Source organism: Dryobates pubescens, chromosome 12 (genome assembly GCF_014839835.1).
Source record: "Dryobates pubescens isolate bDryPub1 chromosome 12, bDryPub1.pri, whole genome shotgun sequence".
Classification (NCBI taxonomy): Eukaryota; Metazoa; Chordata; class Aves; order Piciformes; family Picidae; genus Dryobates; species Dryobates pubescens.
The window spans coordinates 27,332,914-27,353,714 of record NC_071623.1 but is presented as its reverse complement, the minus strand read 5'-3'; the positions used below and the strand labels follow the sequence as shown (position 1 = coordinate 27,353,714).

The window sequence follows — 20,801 nt, the reverse complement described above, 5'->3', positions numbered from 1 at the left end:
TCTGCATCGTTCTTTAAGTGAGAGAAAGTGGTGTATTATGGCAAAGCAGAGATGCTACCCATGGAAAGACTGGCCTCAACGTATATGGTACTTTAGGACTCACTGTAAAGATTAGAGTGAACATTTTTGCAGTACTACAAAGCTTTTGGAACCAGTTTTATTACCAAAAAAAACCCCCAACAAAACAAACAAAAAAACCCCACAAAAAATCCTCCACAAAAACTACTATTGACAGTTTTGAATGAAAAATAGGCCTAAGGAAGCTTTCTACCAGTCATTCATTGCTAGAGTTTGATTCATGCACCATTACTTCATTAGAAGTTAGATCAATCCCTGATGGGAAAAGGCTTTCTGGTGTACCAGTGCACTGTTAGTGTACTGTGATCACAGCGGTGCAGCTCCAGGATGTGCATGGGCAGGGTTCCGGTAGCTCCCCCTGGGGTGGATTAAGCACATTGGACACGCCAACACGTTCCCCCAGACAAGGGAAGTGCCCAACCGCCTACCACCCAGTGTCCACACCCATCTCTGAAAAGGCCACAGGGTATGAGTGGGTATGGTTGAATGTGAACTGAAAAGTAAAATAAAAAGCATGAGCCAGGTCAGTTCAGTTCCCGGGAGAAGCGCTGCTACGCTTTGGTAAGACTTGCTTCCCGAGACCCGCCGCTGCCGCGGAACCTATGCTATCAAAGCAAGAAAGATGGCCTTCAACTAGGGGATTGATTGCAAACCTGAACCAGGACTGCGAAGGATCACATGCACTGAAAATAGTCTATATTTTTATTTTTCAGTAAAGGAAGAACAAAAACCAGTCCAAACCAGTCCACACTATGGATTTCAAAAACGCCTAGGAAGGACAGTAGCATGGAGGTATAATGAGTTACTGACTGAAAACAAAGGGAAAAACAATAACCTTTTGCAGTCAGGCTGTATTATAATGTCGTCAAAGAACACGAGCTTGGAATGGCTTGAAAAATGCAGAGGATCTACAAGAATGAACTGTAAGCTCCCCCTTGAGGCAAATGTTCAGATCATTTTTATATCATGTTGGATTATTAATTCAGTAACAAAATATGCCATGCTAAATAAAGGGTATGTGTTTATTTTGCTAAGAGATGTAAGTCAGCTAGTTGTGAGCAATGAAATGGAGAGAGCCTTTGAAATTTTTATGGGGAAATATCTGCAATGTATACCAGTTTTAAGACTGTTTGTAGTTAAACCCTCTTTGTTTCCTTTAGTCTGTTGTGCATTGTAACCTAGTTGATGTACTGTAAATGGAACTGACAATTTTACAGTGTAACTATTTATCTTTGCATAAATGTTTTATACAAAACATTTGTTTAGTATTTATTTGCACACAACACAGTGTTTGATCCTCAAGACACCCAAATTGTTTTGTTAAATATTAAGCAGGCTGCTGGCAGAGTTAGCCATCACGTTGTGACGTTCTGGTGGGGAAAAATCCGAGGATTCATAAAACTCGTGTGATGTCATAAAAAGAATCCACTTTGCCGAGGAAGAACTATAACTTTTTGGCATATCAGTCCAAGGTCAAGGTAAATAACTTGGCAAGTGACACCTCATTAATGAGGAGTTTTTGAAGGCAGCCATTAGTTGTTATTTAAGTACTTTTTACTTTTTCTGAGGAAAAAAAATCACAGTAGGCACGAGTTTAAACTCACTTGTTTCAGTAAATCTATGTAAAAAATCTTAAGGATAATTTAAATATAGCTAATAGTTTGTTAGGAATAATGTACTGGTGGATCAAATAGAAGATGAATAGCTCTTCTTGGAAGTTGCACTAATAGGTTCCCAACATTACTCAGGCTGTTAGCTGGTAAAGCATTAATTGTGTTAATCGATAGATTTCGAGGTAACTCAAATGCATTTAAAAGTCTTATTTTAGCTAACATCATTAAAGTCCATTCTCTTTTGTTCCATAAGAGCTTTACCATAAGAAAGGTTTTGCCAGTCATTAGGAGCAGGTCTTGGGGTGGTAGCAATAGCACTCTAGCTGATTTGTTGGTGACAGGTGCTGTAGCAGAAAGTTAAGGGGGTTTTGCTGCAGTGGCAGTGGGAGGTGAAGAGCATGAGTTCAAGGTAATTGGTTTTACTTTATCACAGATTAAAGGCTACCAGTGGGGGGGATGTGGGGAGAGACAGAAGCAAAACTACAGTGTGCTAGCTGGTGTTAACCACAGCTTTGAGTTTAGAGGCAAAGGTGTATCAATTTTTCTGAGTAAAGAAAAAGCATTTAAAAATTCAATACCACTAATGCTAGTTGTACAGTGCTATTGCTGAAGCATTCTTGGAACCATCTTAAGGTTGCTCTTACGCCATATTTTTACTTCCTCTTTGAACAGTCCTCTTTCTGTAGTTCACGTTAAATATTGCTGGTCCTACTTAAAATAGTCTCTATTTTTTCTAGTCAGTCCCAACTTCTTTGCTTAAACCCTTACTTCAATATCCTTTGTGGTGTTTTTAAAAAAGAAAAGGCTATGACTCTGTGTGATCACAAAAAAAACACCAGAATTGTTTTTCATCTGTCTCAATCAAGGGCAAGATACTCTTCTTTTGTTGGAACAGTTGTGGTCAAAAGAATGTAGTTCTTTTTTATGGTGTTGAAGAATTAACTCCCTTTAACTTCATCTAGGGATTAACTATTTCTTCATACTCTGTGCTTCCAAAGGAAATGTAAAGATACAGGAATCGATAAAATTATTAATGCAGCAGAAGTGATTTCCATGCAGCATGTAGGAGAATGCATATACCTTCAGATGTGTCTTATGGAGTGAAGGTGATTGCTTGGGTGAGCAATGGATGAGTCAAACTCTGCATGAATGAAGAACAGGAAGTGGCATACAAGGTTTTTATTATAATGTACTCAGATTCTGTATGTAAACATGAAATACTGATTACTGGGACAACATATTTCCATAACATATCACATCACCTGCTTAGGAGAGGGAAATACTTTCTCTCCCTGTATTTCCTTAGCTTGGCATGTTATTCCTAGATACTAGGTAACATGTAAAGACACCTAAGAAGAATATGTAGAACACTGCTAAGAGTGCACAGATCAAATTTATAGTCTTATGGCTCCCACCTTTAAACAGATGATTCTTTTCCATGCAAAACATAACAAACCACACACACACACAAATTCTTTCATCTTTATTTCCCTTATTTCTGCACACAAAAGGGAGACAGGAGTAAGGGGGAAGATGGAAAGATATGTGTTGCACACTTGATGCTGGTATTTCCTTTGGATTTTGTGGAGCATTGAAGAATCCAGAGTTGTGTAACATGCTCTGTTAGGGGCAACAGAATTTCTAATTAACAAAACAAAACAAACACAACAAAAATCAACAAAACCCCCCAGCACTCTTCATATTCATTTCCAGATTTACAGAATGGAGGAAGGTAAATTATTTCCAGTTACAGATGACAGATTTCATCAGCTATAGCCACTTTGAATAAATTTACTAGATTGAAGCTATAGCACAAGCTCTATGAGGAGAGGCTGAAGGAGCTGGGGTTGCTTAGCCTGGAGAAGAGGAGGCTCAGGGGAGACCTTATTACTCTCTACAACTCCCTGAAGGGAGGTTGTAGCCAGGTGGGGGTTGGTCTCCACCAACAGAACAAGAGGACACAGTCTCAAGCTGTGCCAGGGGAGGTTTGGGCTGGATGTTAGGAAGCAATTCTTCATAGAAAGAGTTACTGGCCATTGGAATGGGCTGCCCAGGGAGGTGGTGGAGTCACCACCACTGGAGGTGTTTTGGAAGAGACTGGATGGAGTGCTTGGTGCCATGGGTTAGTTGATTAGATGGTGTTGGATGATAGGTTGGACTCGATCTCAAAGGTCTCTTCCAACCTGGTTAATTCTATTCTATTCTATTCTATTCTATTCTATTCTATTCTATTCTATTCTATTCTATTCTATTCTATTCTATTCTATTCTATTCTATTCTATTCCTATTCCTATTCCTATTCCTATTCTATTTCTATTTCTAATTCTATTCTATTTCTATTCTTTTTTCTTTCTATTTCTATTCTATTCTATTTCTATTCCATTGTTTTCACTTCCTGTCTATCTCTCTTCCAATTGGCAGCAGAAGGTGAGGCAAAGTACTGAAGGATGAGCAGTAAACCTTAGCTGGTCATCAGAAAGATGTCATGGCTTCAGTTTTGCATGTTAAAAAAATTATACTCCTATCACTTTTTTTTCCTATAGTGATCCTGGCCTTTTGCAAGTGAGAAGCATCTGAGAGAGAAAGCTCTTGTTTCTTTCATTAATCTTTTAATCTTTTTTGGGTACAATCAAGTGTAAGCATAAAGCTTCCACCCTCTCATCATCTTGGAACTGTGACCCAATTGAAACTGATCCATGCTGCCTACATGTTTTAATGCAGTAACTACTTGTTTGTCAAAGGGTTAGTATGCAGGTAATTGAAGTAAAGGATACTGAATTGAAGGGTAGAGTGTGGTCAACTAAAGTTATGCTAGTTTTATCTAGACAAAAATGGATTGACATAAAATGTTTATTTCTCTTTATATTAACCTACATTGCATATATGTTTCTATTTCAGAGTGTATAGTAGGAATTTTTTACTGTGATGCAGTGATTTATTACTGTATACCCCAAAAATCCATCAGTGCTTTACATTTTGGGAAGCAAAAAATACATGTAAATAAAAACACATTACTGTATTTTGGGGAAGCACATGTTCCAGTGACTGGATCTGTTTTGAGTTGCCTCTTGTATTTCATTAGCAGACTGAAATACAATTTACAGTAGTGATGTATGGTAAATAATGCAGAAATTGTGCCATGTTTTAATTAACCATTTTAACATAATTGCTTCATCCAAATCAATTTATACTGATAGCAGAATGTGCTTTATTTTCAGTGGCTGTTTTCAAGTGAAGGAGAGTAACAGAAGAAACAGTAGTCCACTGTGAAGCATAGAAATAGCAACTGTAGTGTTTTAATGTTAAAAAACATCTGCTTTATATGAAAGAAGGTGTCCAAAATGCCTTTAATCTTCTCTTTGCCTTAACATCTGTCAACGTTTCTTGTGGTCACAGACACATTGGTAAAGCTAACTACTTGGGTATGGACCTAGTCCTCTAATAATTATGAAGACCTGAAAACAGTTTAAGACTTAGTAGTTTTTATCAGTGACTGCTAGCCTGTAGGCCCATGTGATAAAGCCTTCAATCTCTGTTGGTGTGGCAGCATTTATAGAGAAAACTTTGTAAGGTAGCTTTGTATTTGTGAGAACTTTATATCCATATTTAACAATTTAAGCACCAATTGTGGGGGCTCCTCACAAATCATAGTATCAGTAAGGTGGGAAAAGACCTCAAAGATCATCAAGTCCAACCTGTCACCCAAGACCTCATGACTACTAAACCATGGCACCAAGTGCCATGTCCAATCCCCTCTTGAACACCTCCAGGGATAGTGACTCCACCACCTCCCTGGGCAGCACATTCCAAGGGCTAACAACTCTCTCTGTGAAGAATTTTCTCCTCACCTCAAGCCTAAACTTCCCCTGAATCAGCTTGAGACTCTGTCCCCTTGTTCTGGTGCTGGTTGCCTGGGAGAAGAGACCAACCCCTTCCTGGCTGTAACCACCCTTCAGGTAGTTGTAGAGAGCCTCCTCTTCTCCAGGCTAAACAACCCCAGCTCCCTCAGCCTCTCCTCACAGGGCTTGTGCTCAGGGCCTCTCCCCAGCCTTGTTGCCCTTCTCTGGATATGTGCAAGTGTCTCAATGTCCTTCTTAAATTGAGGGGCTCAGAACTGGACCCCTCTATGTGTGTATGTGTAGATACACACACAGAGTAAATTAGAATGCATTTTGTATTTTCATACAGTACTCTGGAATTAAAAATACATTACATTGCTACACTGGCTGAAAAGTGAAATAACAGAAATGCACCATATTACACCAACATTAAAACATCATTGACTTTAAGGCATTTCAAGAAGTAGATAATTCTGTTTAAATACAAACCTATTTAGAAAAGAGTTCAAGAAGATAAAAGCCACCTTTTTTCTTCATACTCTTTCCCCGTTAGAAAGATCTAATGGACTATCGTGATAGATTTTATACAAAGCACAAAATCAGTATTAAAAGTCATTTTACACCTCCTACTGTTAGGCAAGGATGCTCAGGGTCCCAGCCAGCCTGGCTTTCAACATTTCCAAGCTTGGAGCCTCCACAGCTTCTCTGGGTGGCCTGTTCCAGTGCCTCACTGGCCTGAAGAATTGTTTCCTAATGCCTCATCTAGCTCTCTCCTCTTGCATTTTAAAGCCATTACCCCTTGTCCTGTCACTGCATGCTCTGTGACCTGATTTTCTGCACGCTGCTGGCAGTCATGATGTGAAGGTTACTTAGCCTGGAGAAGAGGAGGCTCAGGGGAGACCTTATTGCTGTCTACACATACCTGAAGGGAGGTTGTAGCCAGGTGGGGGTTGGTTTCCTCTCCCAGGCAACCAGCACCAGAACAAGAGGACACAGTCTCAAGCTGTGCCAGGGGAGGTTTAGGCTGGATGTTAAGAAGTTCTTCATAGGACGAGTGAGTGGCCATTGGAATGTGCTGCCCAGGGAGGTGGTGGAGTCACCATCACTGGAGGTGTTCAGGAAGAGACTGGATGGGGCATTTGGTGTCATGGTTTAGTTGATTAGATGGTGTTGGGTGATTTGGACTCGATGATCTCAGAGGTCTTTTCCAACCTGGTTAATTTTGTATTCTGTATCAGTATAGAAAAAAAATATGTGGTATATCAAAGGAAGCCTTTTACTTTTTATTCACCAGGAATAACTGATACTCATTGCTGTCAGATATTTTTAAAAAACATTACTTTTTTTGAGTGGAAGTTGCAGTATTGTGAGTCTGTGCTTGAGTGTGCATAAGTACATACCTGTAATGACTTGAATAATTGCCAAACCACTTGCTTAAAAATGGAAACTTAAGAAGCTGTATTCAATCTTTATTTAACTCTATTAATTCCAAACAAATGACACAAGGGGGAAGCTTTGGCTCACATTCAGTTTATTCATTAGAAAGCAACATGATACATGATCAGCCTTTGTGCACACTCCACAAACCTCATTCCAGGGCTTTTTTTAGTAGACGAGGTAAAAGAACTCCCATGAAGCCAGTTTAAACAGGGATCATAAACCTTCATTTTGATATGTGGTGAGAAGAGTTGACTATGCATTGAAAAGAAAATGAATGCTGAAAAATACAGTTGAAAACCAAAAAACAGGTAATGTTTAGCCTGAAATTCATCATTTCTAATAATTTTCAATAAAGAATTTGCAGTTTGCAAAGTTGGTGGTTATTTTTTTTTACTGCCCATGCTTTATAAACCCCTCCACTATCCATGTAATGAACCTGCATTCAAAGAAGCTGTTTCTTCATGGTCTCATACAAAAGTAGAACACTGAAACTATTTATTAGTGTGACCACAGCAGCAATTTTTAATATATTGCTATCAGTTTGTAATGGAGGTCTCAATTGTTAATATTATCCTCCTCAAAATATAAATATTTATTCAGTTTGTGTAGCTCTGAGATGGAAATGGTAGTTTGATTTACATCATCATGCTTGCTTTCAACCTTTGGCCAAGAAGGCCAATGGCATCCTGGCCTGCATCAGGAACAGTGTGGCCAGCAGGAGCAGGGAGGTCATTGTGGCTCTGTACTCAGCACTGGTTAGGCCACATCTTGAGTCCTGTGTCCTGTTCTGGGTCACTCAGTTTAGGAAAGATGTTGAGTTGCTGGAACGTGTCCATAGAAGGGCAGCAAAGCTGGGGAGGGGTTTGGAGCACAGCCCTGTGAGGAGAGGCTGAGGGAGCTGGGGTTGCTTAGCCTGGAGAAGAGGAGGCTCAGGGGAGACCTTATTGCTGTCTACAACTACCTGAAGGGAGGTTGTAGCCAGGTGGGGGTTGGTCTCTTCTCCCAGGCAACCACTAACAGAACAAGAGGACACAGTCTCAAGCTGTGCCAGGGGTCGTTTAGGCTGGAGGTTAGGAAGAAGTTCTTCACAGAAAGAGTGATTGGCCATTGGAATGGGCTGCCCAGAGAGGTGGTGGGGTCACCATCACTGGAGGTGTTTAGGAAGAGACTGGATGGGGCGCTTGGTGCCATGGTTTAGTTGATCAGATAGTGTTAGATGATAGGCTGGGCATAATGATCTCAAGGGTCTCTTCCCACCTGGTTAATTCTATTCTATTCTTTCAACCTTTAAACTGTATTTCTATCATTAAAAAATATTCACCTAATAGATTATTTGTTTGATCCAGTCCACAAACATGGTGACTTGAACATACACTCCTGGTCGTTTGGGCAATGCACACTCATAGCCAAATGATGTTACACCAACCAAAAAACTCTTGTTACCATCTTCACATGTCAGAGGGCCCCCTGAATCTCCCTGCAATATGAAATCAAAAAGTTAAAAATGAACACTGGCAACTCTGAAGGAGAGCCTGTTTATGATGTTTTGCTTATGTTGATTCTTAATCACAGGCATTATATCTTAGTAGTGTTGGCTTAACAGTTGAACTTGATGATCCTAAAGGTCTCATCCAACCACAACGATTCTGCGATTCTATCCCTGGATTTCTTTGGTACCACAAGTGAGATCAGTATGAATTCCATATGGAATATGTCTTGACATAATATGTGTTGTTGGGTTTTGTGGGTTTGGTTTGGTTTTTTCCTTCCAAAGGATGCAATGTTAAGCTCTTACAAGTCTTTCGGTATGGAACTGGCTTTCAAATACATGTTTTTTCTGTTTATTATTATCATGTTTAGTCCTTCATCTTTCACAGAGCCTGGGTAATTGTGTAGGATTCTTTTTGAGTTGTCTCTATCCAGTCAAAATGCAGCTCTATGTTTGGTCACCCCAGAGTTTCTGCAGTTTCAGATTTAGAGAAAAAGATGGCAATGTTGCCAGAAGAAGAGGTATCCTGTTCTCACACCTCCTTCTGAACAGTTTAGCAGGTGTAGCATTGCAGAAGGGTGTGGGAGACCAAATTTGATTCATCCCAGAGCTCAGTGGAGGATGAGTCAGCCATGAGTGTCTCTTTCATTCTTTTTATGAGAAAGCAAACAATTATTTTTTGTTGTCTGTTGAGTTAGTTGAACCGGTACTATTTTTATCTTCTCATAGCACTGTGAATGGAGCTTGATGGGAGAGTTCTGTGAGGACTTGGCCATTAAAAGACCTCTGCCCGCAACTCTAGGGCATCCACAAATGTTCAAAGGCTGTGACAGTGGCCTAAAGGCTGAAGTGCTCTCAGGACTCACTTGTTCATCTTTGCTTATGGTTGAGTGGTCACTGATCACAGCACTGGTCACTTGTATTCTGTATCAGCCTGTGGTGCTCAACTGCTCTTTTTTTTCCGTATGTGGTTCAGCAGGCAAAAAGGAAAGACAAAAGCCAACAGAGGCTGAAGGAATGGTAAGTGAAATAAGGCTTGCATATATTCCTACACTAAACTATTCAAAGCCATTGCACCTGATTAAGGCTTAGCTCATGAGGGCAAGGCAAAAGCAATGAGAGTGCTCCTCATCAGACTTAAGGAGAACCAGCCAGTCTCCATGCTGTATACTCTGTATTGCTAGAAGTTATGTGACAGCCAAGTCTCACTACATCCTCACAGAAGAAGCATTATGTTATAAGAAGAGCAAGAATGGATAAAAGCTAGATTCTCAGGAAGCAGCATATGAGATTAATACAGAAAGGCATCCTCTCCAAAATACTGTGGAATCCACTTACAAAAGGTTTCCAGAGTCTACAGATTCCAGGGAAAAGCTTCCTTACTCTGTCTTGTTTCCTGTATGAAGCATTTCCGGGACTTCAGTCTATCTGGTATTTATTTCACTGTACTCTTCCCTAAGCACATCCCTCTTTCATTCATTAAATTACTCAGTAGTAATCGTTCAAAGCTTAGAACAGAAAATTTATCTCCCTGTATGATTGTTTATGGCAAGATGATGCAGAATGCATTTTTAGCTTTCCAAATTTTATCCTGATAAAGTCTTAATTGGACAAAATGCAGTGAATAGAAATTACATTCATGGATAGTCAATGTCATGATTTTAGTGACTGGAGGATCAGGGAGCATTTTATTCAGTAGTTAGATGTGGTATATGCTAGCAGTAGAAATGAGTTGCTTCTTGTTACCTGACAGGAATCTATTCCTCCTAAGTCATATCCGGCACAGATCATATTCTCAGTAATACTATATTCTGGCATCCATTGTTGGCATTTTTCATTTGAAATGAGAGGGACCTCTGCTTCTTGCAATATGTTTGAAGTGGGACCTGATGAAAATAAAAGCACATTTACCTAGTGTAATAAATATTTATATCATGCTCAGAACACTGGTGGGTTTGTTCCTGTTCAGTATGCTGGGTATGCCACCAGGCAGCAGGAAAACTTCCTTTGCTGCTATGCTGTTCAGGCGTATACCACTGTAACACACTCACTGATTAAACAGCGCTCATTAACTCAATTCTGTCTTTCATTTGTGTAGTGGAACTGAATTTGGTTATTATTAAATCAAGATTACTAAAATAAATGACTAGAAACTCCCTGTGGGAAGATCTAAGGCATAATTAAGGGCTTACGAGCTTGAACTGTTCAATGTTTCCTCAATATTCATTGTGTAACTTTGATTATTCCAGGTTTTCTTCTACTAATTCCTACCCAATATGTAAGATGCAATTTTATTCTGAAAATGTAGAAGCAAATGCATATGAGCAGCTGTGGAGGTGAAATGGCATGTTTATTATTTCACAGACACTCCAAAATCTGGAGCACGGGATGTGCAGACAGAACATACGTTTCACACTACAGTCAGTATGCTTGACTAGTCTCTGGGGAAAACCATTTCTCCACTGTCAGAAAGAGGAATCCCACTCAGTATCTCAAAATAAAATATGTGTATTTTGTGTTTAGAAAAGTAGTCATCATAACTTACAAGTTGTTTGCTTGGTTGTTGTTTCTTAATTTAATGATAAAAGATAGGTATATTTTTTTCTGTTATAATATATATGTTATATATAACTATATGTAACTATTGCTTTAGAGAAGGAACAGTGGAGTGTGATAGTTCCCAAATTTTCATATGGAGGAGTGTTTTTCTAAACTATTTGACCTCAGCAACCCCTTTGGAATCAGGAGCAAGCCTTGTGGCTTTGTGCCTGTCATGATTTCCCAAGCAGATAACCCACCTTCATTCAGAATACTACCCCAGCCAGCAATGGAGCAGTTCATTCCTGGTAAAAACTGTTGATTTTTTTCTGGTAAGCAGATAGGTTGTATGTAATCTGTGAAGGAGAAACAAGCAATTAATTTCAATCTCTTCCCTGTGTTCATGTTCCTGTGAAGTCACATGAGGAAAATGTTCATTAATTCCAACCTGCTTTTTAGGCCAGATATCGAGGAAGTACTGGACTGACTCCATAATGACTGCACTGTGAAGAATGTCCAGCCTCTCCATCACCTTCATATGCTTGGCATAGTTGGAGTTTTGCATGACAGAGTAAATCCAGTTTATGGGAAAATAACAGCTCACCTGTGTATTGCACTTTGGATTCAAGATGCATGAGAGCAATATCACTATCTTTTGTGCGTTTCATGTAATGAGGGTTTATAACGATTTGATCGATGTTTTGAACTACCGCTGAAGTCACATCTGATTGATCATACAAGCCAAGGACTGCTTTCCATTGAGATGGTTTTAATTGCCTCCTAGAAGTTGCAAGGAACATTCCCGATTATGAATGATTAATTGAAGGTTTGTAAAACATGGCAGTTAAAATGCTAATCTTTAACTTCACGGTACTTCAGCGCGTTTGCATGTTTTGTCAAGATAATGTAGCAGATGTGCTTACAATTTTGGGTTATTAATATGATCTTAAACATCCACCCTGTAGAAATACACGGTTGGCTTTTTTTTTATATACAGCTTATAATGCATTATTTATAAAGAATTAATCACACAGTGGTGCAAAGGAGGGAAATAATATATTAGCTAAATTACTGTGGCTTTTTAAACGCTGTGAAGAATACTCCTGACTTCCCACCAGGCAACTGATACTGGTCTCAGTTAGAAGATTATTGTAGAGTATCTAAAAAATTATAGGTCCCAAAAGTTACTCTTAAGTGCTGCAGCTTATAGGCTTAGAAAATTGGTCTCTCCATTTTTTAATCTCTATCGGAAAATACATGCCAGAACAAAATGTGACATAATCTGCATGCTGGTTTGAGGCTGTATTTAAGGCAGAGAATTTAATTACTTGCTATTTTTTTTTAATCAACCAGTTGCAAAAATACCTTTTCAGACCAATTATTGTACTGAATTGGTTTCTGCTGATCTTTTGGTTTGACCTCGAGAGGTTATCTTGTCTTAAACTAGGGCATAAAAGTTAAATGTTCAGAAATAAGGTGTGAAACTGCAAGGAGAATTCCAGCAAAGTTAAGATGTTAAAATGAGATTCAAGTGAAAATAGGAAGGTGATTTAGGTGAAAAGGAAGTAACAAGATAGGTGTGTATATTCTGTGTGGAAACTAAGAGACCTTTATCCTTCTCATTTCAGTGTCTTCTTGTGGAATATAGCTCCCATCAGGCAGTGAGCAGCAGTAAGTATTGGCACAGTCTCCACTGCCAACTTAGCTTAGCTATTTACAATGAGAGCTCTACTGTAGTTCTGAATATTAATGCTTCTTTTTTTCCCCCCTATTCCAGTTTCTAAGTGCCTTCTTATTTTTATTATAGATGTTATGGAAGCAAATCCTAGGAAATACTTAAATATACATCACATCATTGAATGGTACAAATATCACCATCTAGAGGATATCCAGTGTTGCCTAATCAATGGACATAAATCAAGATTCTCTACAATGATGTGCAGTAAATCTTAATCAATCTATGATAATTTACAGGAAGAATAGGCACCATTGAGTTTAGCTTTATAAGATATGATGTCATCATCTATGCCTCTGGTGAAAAGATTTAACTAATTAATGGAGGCCCACATTAATTATGGGTTAAGTACTAATGCTGGGTATTAATAACATATATTTTAAGTGCAATTATTCATTGTTCAGAAAATGCTGCTTAGTTTCTGTGATTCAGCTTTAAAGTAAGAACTGAGGTTTTACCAGAAAGTAAAGGAGCCCTTAGCTACAACCACAAGTGAGTCAAAACACAGCAATTGAACAGTGAGCTAGTTGTTAATTTTTTATATCAGTGTCACAAATTATTTATACTCTGATGCCTCCTTAGAGAACTGGCACATAAAACAAATGTTTCATCACCATTAAAATAAAAAGGGAAAGACACTGCATGGATGTCACATAGCCATCTCAGCTAGTTAGAAAGCTGCCTTGGAGTCAGCAGAGGGGAAAAAAGCACTTGTGAATTTATATTAATTTGATTCTAAAGTAAACATCAATAAAGCCTCTAAAAGTACCACTCCTCAGCAATTTCAGCTTGATCCTTTAAAAGTGTGGTTTGCTCTCTACAGGCCTGATCGATGGCTCATGTCATACTTCAACCCAACTTTACTGATGTGTATCCACCCTTTGGACACTTGCATGTTGTGGGAGCTTCAGAATCTGTTAGCTTTTCAGTGCAATGAACATTACCCATATACACAGTGTGCTGCTGTCACCAGCCATTCATCACTGACAAGGGAAGCTCCACAAACAGGTCTGGAATTGAAATGGAGTGAAACAATCCATGGCCAAGCTTCTCTTCTGGCATCACTTCCACCTATAATCCTTGTTCCATTCTTCTGGGGGACCAGACGTTTTCCACAAGCTAAAATAAAATGATAATAATAAACCAAAACCAACCAACCAAAGCCACAACAAAAAATATTTGTACTCTTTTAGGGGGATATAACATGTTTAGAATAGAATAGAATAGAATAGAATAGAATAGAATAGAATAGACCAGACCAGGTTGGAAGAGACCTTTGAGATCATTGTGTCCAACCTATAATCCAACACTATCTAATCAACTAAACCATGGCACCAAGCACCCCATCCAGTCTCTTCCTAAACACCTCCAGTGATGGTGACTCCACCACCTCCCTGGGCAGCACATTCCAATGGCCACTCACTCTTTCTATGAAGAACTTCTCCTTAACATCCAGCCTAAACGTCCCCTGGCACAGCTTGAGACTGTGTCCTCTTGTTCTAGTGCTGGTTGCCTTGGAGAAGAGATCAACCCCCACCTGGCTACAACCTCCCTTCAGGTAGGTGTAGACAGCTAGAAGGTCTCCCCTGAGCCTCCTCTTGTCCAGGCTAAGCAACCCCAGCTCCCACAGCCTCATAGGGCTGTGCTCTAAACCCCTCACCAGCTTTGTTGCCCATCTCTGGACACATTCCATCTTTCCTAAACTGAGGGGCCCAGAACCGGACACAGGACTCAAGGTGTGTCCTAACCAGTGCTGAGTACAGGGGCAGAATGACCTCCCTGCTCCTAACATTCTTGGAAAACCAGGCAGAACTACTGTTCAGGAATACTATTGCTGTGGAAAAATGTTAGGCATTTTGTAGCCAAGGTCAAGATGCAGCTTTATAACTTGGATTTTAATGTGTTATTTCCTGTATATTTTATATGGGTGTTTTCAATATAGACCCATCTCTAGTGTACACTAAACTCTGAAAGCAAGTGAAGACTGTAAGCTTTCCCGTGTTTTTATCATTATGAGTACAGCTTTCACAGTCCATTCTCTAGCCTTTCAATTCAAACTGTAAACATTCAGCTTTATGGCCTGAACAATTTGATTTCTGTGTGAAATACTGCCAGGGTACGTGTACTTACATTGTGTACTTACGTTTAATGTTACATTGCAGATGAATCACTAGGTTGTTCAAACAGTTTTCTCTAGAATGAAAGTGCAATTAAATCACAAGTATTAAATCACACCAGGTAATACTGATTGTCAGACATACATACATATATATATATAATGTATATAAGCATATATAGATAGAAGTACATTCATGTATAAGACTGTTAAATACAACATTTTATCATACATGTTTTATTTATATTTTATAATACTACTACTACTAATAATAATAAACCAGGTTGGAAGAGACCTTCAAGATCATTGGATGCTTGGTTCCATGGTTTAGTTGATTAGTTGGTGTTGGATGATAGGTTGGACACGATGATCTTGAAGGTCTCTTCCAACCTGGTTTATTCTATTCTATTCTATTCTATTCTATTCTATTCTATTCTATTCTATTCTATTCTATTCTATTGTGTCCAACCCCTCAACCAATCCAACCCACCTAAACAACTAAACCATGGCACCAAGCACCCCATCAAGTCTCTTCCTGAATATCTCCAATGATGGTGACTCTACCACCTCCCTGGGCAGCCCATTCCAATGGGCAATCACCCTCTCTGTATAGAACTTCTTCCTAATATCCAGCCTAAACCTCCCCTGGTGCAGCCTGAGACTGTGTCTTCTTGTTCTGGTGCTGGCTGCCTGGGAGAAGAGATCAACAGCCACCTGTCTACAACTTCCCTTCAAGTAGTTGTAGAGAGCAATAAGGTCACCCCTGAGTCTCTTTCTCTCCAGGCTAAGCAACCCCAGCTCCCTCAGCCTTTCCTCATACAACATACAACATTCTATATAGTATTAAATGTACATATTCCTCTCCAATGGGCACTTAAATGGTGTATGTTATGGATATAAAAGTAGTCTCCCCATTGTGGTTTAGGGCAATGAGTCATCTGTCTGTGACAGAGTCTCAATAAAATTAACTGTGTGTTTTATTCTTCCTACCTTTTGAAATGTGTTCAATACCTTACCACTAGAGATCAGTGTGACCAAAGAATTTAACATGGTAGCTTGGTATCACTGCATCTTTTTACTAAGGCTATAATGCACTGTGAAATCTGAAGCTGCATCTACAGGGTTAGAAATTATTTATCAGAGATATAAAGCCAGAGTCTGAAGAGCACAAGATCACAGATCAAAACTACTCAAGCATTTCTGATACCCAGAGGTTTTCAGATTATCTTCATAGCTTGCAATGAATCTGAACACCGGAGAAAGTGTGTGTGGCAGCAATGTAAATCTGATAGACAGAGAAATATATCAGGGTGAAAAAAGGCGGCCAGTGGCTAATTCACAGTATGCATTTCCACACCATTTTTAAATGGAAAAAGGGAAGGATACATTAAATGTGGCATTAGGTATACCTCACAATATACCTGCTGGGAGGGAAATAATGCACATCACCCACAGTTTTCACACAAGTGCAACTCCCCCATTAAATCTTCACTACGGAGTGGGTAAGCATGAGATGTGCCTCCAGCCCTGAATAGCCTCACATATCCATTTCCTCTTCAAGACAGATGCATGATTTAAAAGCTGTAATTTATAAAGTAGAAACAAAATTTTGTAATTTGTATTCAAATATGCATGAATTTCATAAGGGTGCCCCTTGGTAGTGAAACAAACATCAAGGACAAATAGAAATACATAAACCCACAGGAAAACTGTACTGTCTTCTGTGTAAACATCCGAGCAACTAAATACTCTTGTCCAAGCTCCCTCCACAGATTTCAAAAAGCAGTCAGTTGTACTGTGGATTAGCTCTTTTATCTGAACCTACACTTTCTGCAACATGTCAGATTTGGGTTTGGTTTTTTCACATTGAGCCATTGGGTCCCTTATAATGAGGGCCTTTGTCCACCATCAGCATCTGTTGGTTGCTTTAGAAGAAATTACTTCCTGGGCCTTGAATTTTTCTTAGTTCTGCAGCTAGCTCCCAGTATGAAAACCACTTCTTTGCTTGCCTTCAATTCACCAGCTGCCTCTTGGTCAGCACTGAAGAGTCCAGAAGATAACAGAGGCATTGCATGTGATGAATACCCTGTGTGCATCTTTGACTACCATCTATGAAGCAGCTTGCCAGGCAGAAATCTGTAGTAGCTGAGACATCTGTGAATATGATCTTCACTTAGGACTGGCAAAAGCAATTATGCTTGTGGAATCTGCTCACATATATCTCCAGGGCAGGATTTTTTCCCTGTTAGAAAGCTGTCCTGCCAAGAAATATATTACCTAAGGGCATCAGAGCAGAGTTTTGCTGTCTCTGCCAACATAGCTTTCAAGTCCTATTATACGTGCCCTCCTTTGCTTCAGTGTTTCTTACACTTGAATAAAGACCAAATGCAATGTAAGAAATAGCTTTTATAATTTGATTACCAGGTAATGATTTTTATTTTTTCAATTATAAAATATGTGTGAACCCTCTGTCATTCATCATACGGACAAAAGAAGTGTGCAAGTCTGTAACGGTGGCACCCTTTAAAATGATTGCTATCAGGTGCCCAGATGAAATATGGTAGACACCTCTTTCTGCAACAGAAATACAACCAAGATGAATGAACTTCTTCCATTTCCTCCTGCATTAATCACTTTCTAGTGTTTAACAGATATTAACAAAAGGCATCTTTAAATCATTACTATTCTTTAAGATCCCTTGTAGCAATGCTGGTTTAGACATTCACTCAAGAAAAAAAACAAAAGAAAAACACTTTGCAATGCTATTCCATTACTTTAAGATACTTTCACCACCAGTGAGAATGATAAATGTTTGGATTTAGCATGAAATGAGTATTTTTTTATACTTTTCACTGTAGACAAATTACAGTGCAGAATCCTCTCCTGCTTTGTTGCTACGTGGCGTGTTTGTAAAGGGAGCCTGAAAGAATATGGACACAGCATGGTTTCAGCGTTTTAGCAATTAGACAGTCATTTTCTGCCTGAGTACTTTTGGAAGCATTCCAGAAAGTGTGCATAATAAGCCTTCCTAGAAGCAGAAAGACAGGAATTGAACTCATGATATATTTGTTAGATTTGATGATGGCAAGCCTTGCTCTTTTTGGGAGGCATACTGTAAATCCCAGAATTTCCTGAAAATGTGATCCTGTGCTAATGTTGGATTTTCATTGAATCTATAAGGGACTCTACTGGTCTGTAGGATTCTTCAGAATCACTTCAGCTGTTAATGGGATAGAGGAGGATTAGAATATAATGAAATGTATTCCAAGGATCATCTCATGTAATAATTCACTTTGAAATGTGGAGACAAATCCAGAAGTAATTTTTGAGTGAGACTAATTTGTCTAAATATAGACACTTGGATTGCTTACTTTAACAATGCCCTCACTTCAAGAGTTATTGATATCGAGGTGCTGAGGCAGGTCCAGAGCAGACTGACGAGACCGGTGAGGGGGCTGAAGGGAAAGTCCTATGAGGAAAGGCTGAGGCAGCTGGGGCTGTTCAACCTGGAGAAGAAGAGACTTAGAGGGGACCTTATCACTCTCTACACTACCTAAAAGGAAGCTCTAGTCAGGTGGGGATTGGGCTAGGTAACTAGTGACAGGACAAGAGGGCATGGTATGAAGCTGTGCCAGAGGAGGTTTATGTCAGATATTAGGAAGCACTTCCTCACAGGAAGGCTGATTAAGGACTGGAATGTGCTGCCCAGGGAGGTGGTGGAGTCACCATCACTGGAGGTCTTTAAGAAAAGATTGGATGCGGCACTGGGTGGCATGGTTTAGCTGATGACGGGATGTTAGGTCATAGACTGGACTTGAAGATCTGAGGGGTCTTTTCCATCCTCAATAATTCTGGGATTCTGTGATCCACACTTAGTCCTAAATGTCTATCAAAAAAGTCAATAGATTACAGAGCGTGACTCATTATATTTCAAAAGATGCCTTGGTGGATCACAATTTGGAATGCTTATCTTTCTCTTTTGATTGCAAAGAGATCCTAGTGTGACAGCCATGGGTGAATGCCACTCCATCTTAATTTGACTGTATTATATATTCATAATTTAGAAATGTATCAGTAAGAAATGTTCTGTAAAAATGACAGCATTATCATTTCTACAATAGATGTGTAGACTTTGCTTAAGGTTGTACTAAATGCTAGCTAGAAATGGATCAAGCATCTCTCTCCTTTTGAATTTACAATAGTCTCAAGCTGTGCCAGGGGAGGTTTAGTCTGGACATTAGGAAGAAGTTCTTCATAGAAAGAGTGATTGGCCATTGGAAGGTGCTGCCCAGGGAGGTGGTGGAGTCACCATCACTGGAGGAGTTTAGGACGAGACTGGATGGGGTACTTGGTGCCATGGTTTAGTTGATTGCATGGTGTTGGATGATAGGTTGGATTGGGTGATCTGAAAGGTCTTTTCCAACCTGGTTAATTTCTATTCTATTCTATTCTATTCTATTCTATTCTATTCTATTCTATTCTATTCTATTCTATTCTATTCTATTCTATTCTATTCTATTCTATTCTACTATATTCTATTCTATTCTATTCCATTCTATTCCATTCTTCTATTCTATTCTATTCTATATGTACAGGAATGGAGGGAGAAGAGTAAGTTGCCAAATGTTACATAGAATTCAGCAGTAGACAGAGAATAATATCTAGATATGTTTGTAGTACAGAGCTCAGAAGGAACCATGTTACCTCTCACATAAACTTGAGATAGAAATTACTGTATAAATGATCACCACCATATTTTAAGTTATCCTTTGTATGAGGAAGAAACCTCACTCCACCCACCTTTTTGTAAATATCAGGCTGTGGTTTGTTGCTTGGGTGATGTTGACAAAGGGGCCATCTCCAGTGAATAATACAGCTGATGACATATTTGCATCCCTGGAAGGAAAAGACACATATGTGCATTTTTAGATATTGACCCTGTTCCACCAGGGGAGGAATGTTCAGCAATTTTTTATGCTGGTGGAATATATTGCATATTTTTTTCCTGAAATAATAACTATTTTTCCAGATATTTGTAAAGCTTGAAATTCAGGTAGATTAAAGTGCAACTTGCCTATTTTCACACTTACACCATATTCTAAGAGAGAGGCTGAGGGAGCTGGGGGTGCTTAGCCTGGAGAAGAGGAGGCTCAGGGCAGACCTTATTGCTGCCTACAACTATTTGAAGGGAGGTTGTAGCCTGGTTGGTGTTGATCTCTTCTCCCAGGCAACTAGCACCAGAACAAGAGGACATAATCTCAAGCTGTGCCAGGGGAGGTTTAGGCAGGATGTTAGGAAGTTCTTCACAGAAAGAGTGATTTGCCATTGGAATGTGCTGCCCAGGGAGGTGGTGGAGTCACCATCATTGGAGGTGTTTAGGAAGAGACTGGATGGAGTGCTTGGTGCCATGGTTTAGTTGATTAGATGGTGTTGGGTGATAAGGCTGCACTTGATGATCTCAAAGGTCTTTTCCAACCTGGTTAATTCTATTCTATTCTAAAAGGGCCTGTAAGAGGCTAACACAGATGTTAAGAAAACATCATTCTGTTCAACCTGCTCACTAGGCAAATCTTATAGAAAACCTTGAGAACAGTCTTAAAGAAGTTTCTTACATGCAGATGTAGAAAGATATCTGTGCTCTAAATTCCTCAGATGTTATTGGTCATCATGTACATAAATACTCCATGGATCACTGCGATTTCACATCTGTCTCAGATGTGCTCACTAACAATATGCTGTAGGCAAATGTTGAGAAAGATTCAGATGATGTGGTGCCATGCTGAAAAAATATTCATGTTTAGTTTTCAGGCTGAGATGTTTGCAGCTGGTTTAATTTGTGCTTAAGACACAGGGCAGTGTTTGAAAAACAAAGAAGAGAAGTGGCAAGTTACAAATAGTGAATTCTTTTTGGCATAACAGAAACTTGTTCACATGTGGATTCACATGAAGAGCT

General features: G+C 39.3%; 2 protein-coding genes across 2 annotated transcripts in view; one reads left to right on the top strand and one right to left on the bottom strand.

Moving 5' to 3' along the window:
- The window catches only part of CHODL (chondrolectin), a 29,545-nt gene extending 28,266 nt beyond the window's left edge, over positions 1 to 1,279 (top strand). Inside the window, exon 6 of the mRNA XM_054165935.1 lies at positions 792 to 1,279. Within this exon, the coding sequence (XP_054021910.1) occupies positions 792 to 876 (85 nt within the window). The 3' untranslated portion in view covers positions 877 to 1,279. The remainder of the gene's footprint in view (positions 1 to 791) is intronic.
- Positions 1,280 to 8,291: 7,012 nt separating this feature from the next.
- TMPRSS15 (transmembrane serine protease 15) overlaps positions 8,292 to 20,801 on the bottom strand; it is a 60,066-nt gene continuing 47,556 nt past the window's right edge. Inside the window, exons 21-27 of the mRNA XM_054165885.1 lie at positions 19,649 to 19,744; positions 14,876 to 14,925; positions 13,677 to 13,851; positions 11,602 to 11,777; positions 11,258 to 11,353; positions 10,206 to 10,345; positions 8,292 to 8,447 (exon numbers count right to left, since the gene is read on the bottom strand). Coding sequence (XP_054021860.1) covers positions 8,292 to 8,447; positions 10,206 to 10,345; positions 11,258 to 11,353; positions 11,602 to 11,777; positions 13,677 to 13,851; positions 14,876 to 14,925; positions 19,649 to 19,744 — 889 coding nt within the window. The remainder of the gene's footprint in view (positions 8,448 to 10,205; positions 10,346 to 11,257; positions 11,354 to 11,601; positions 11,778 to 13,676; positions 13,852 to 14,875; positions 14,926 to 19,648; positions 19,745 to 20,801) is intronic.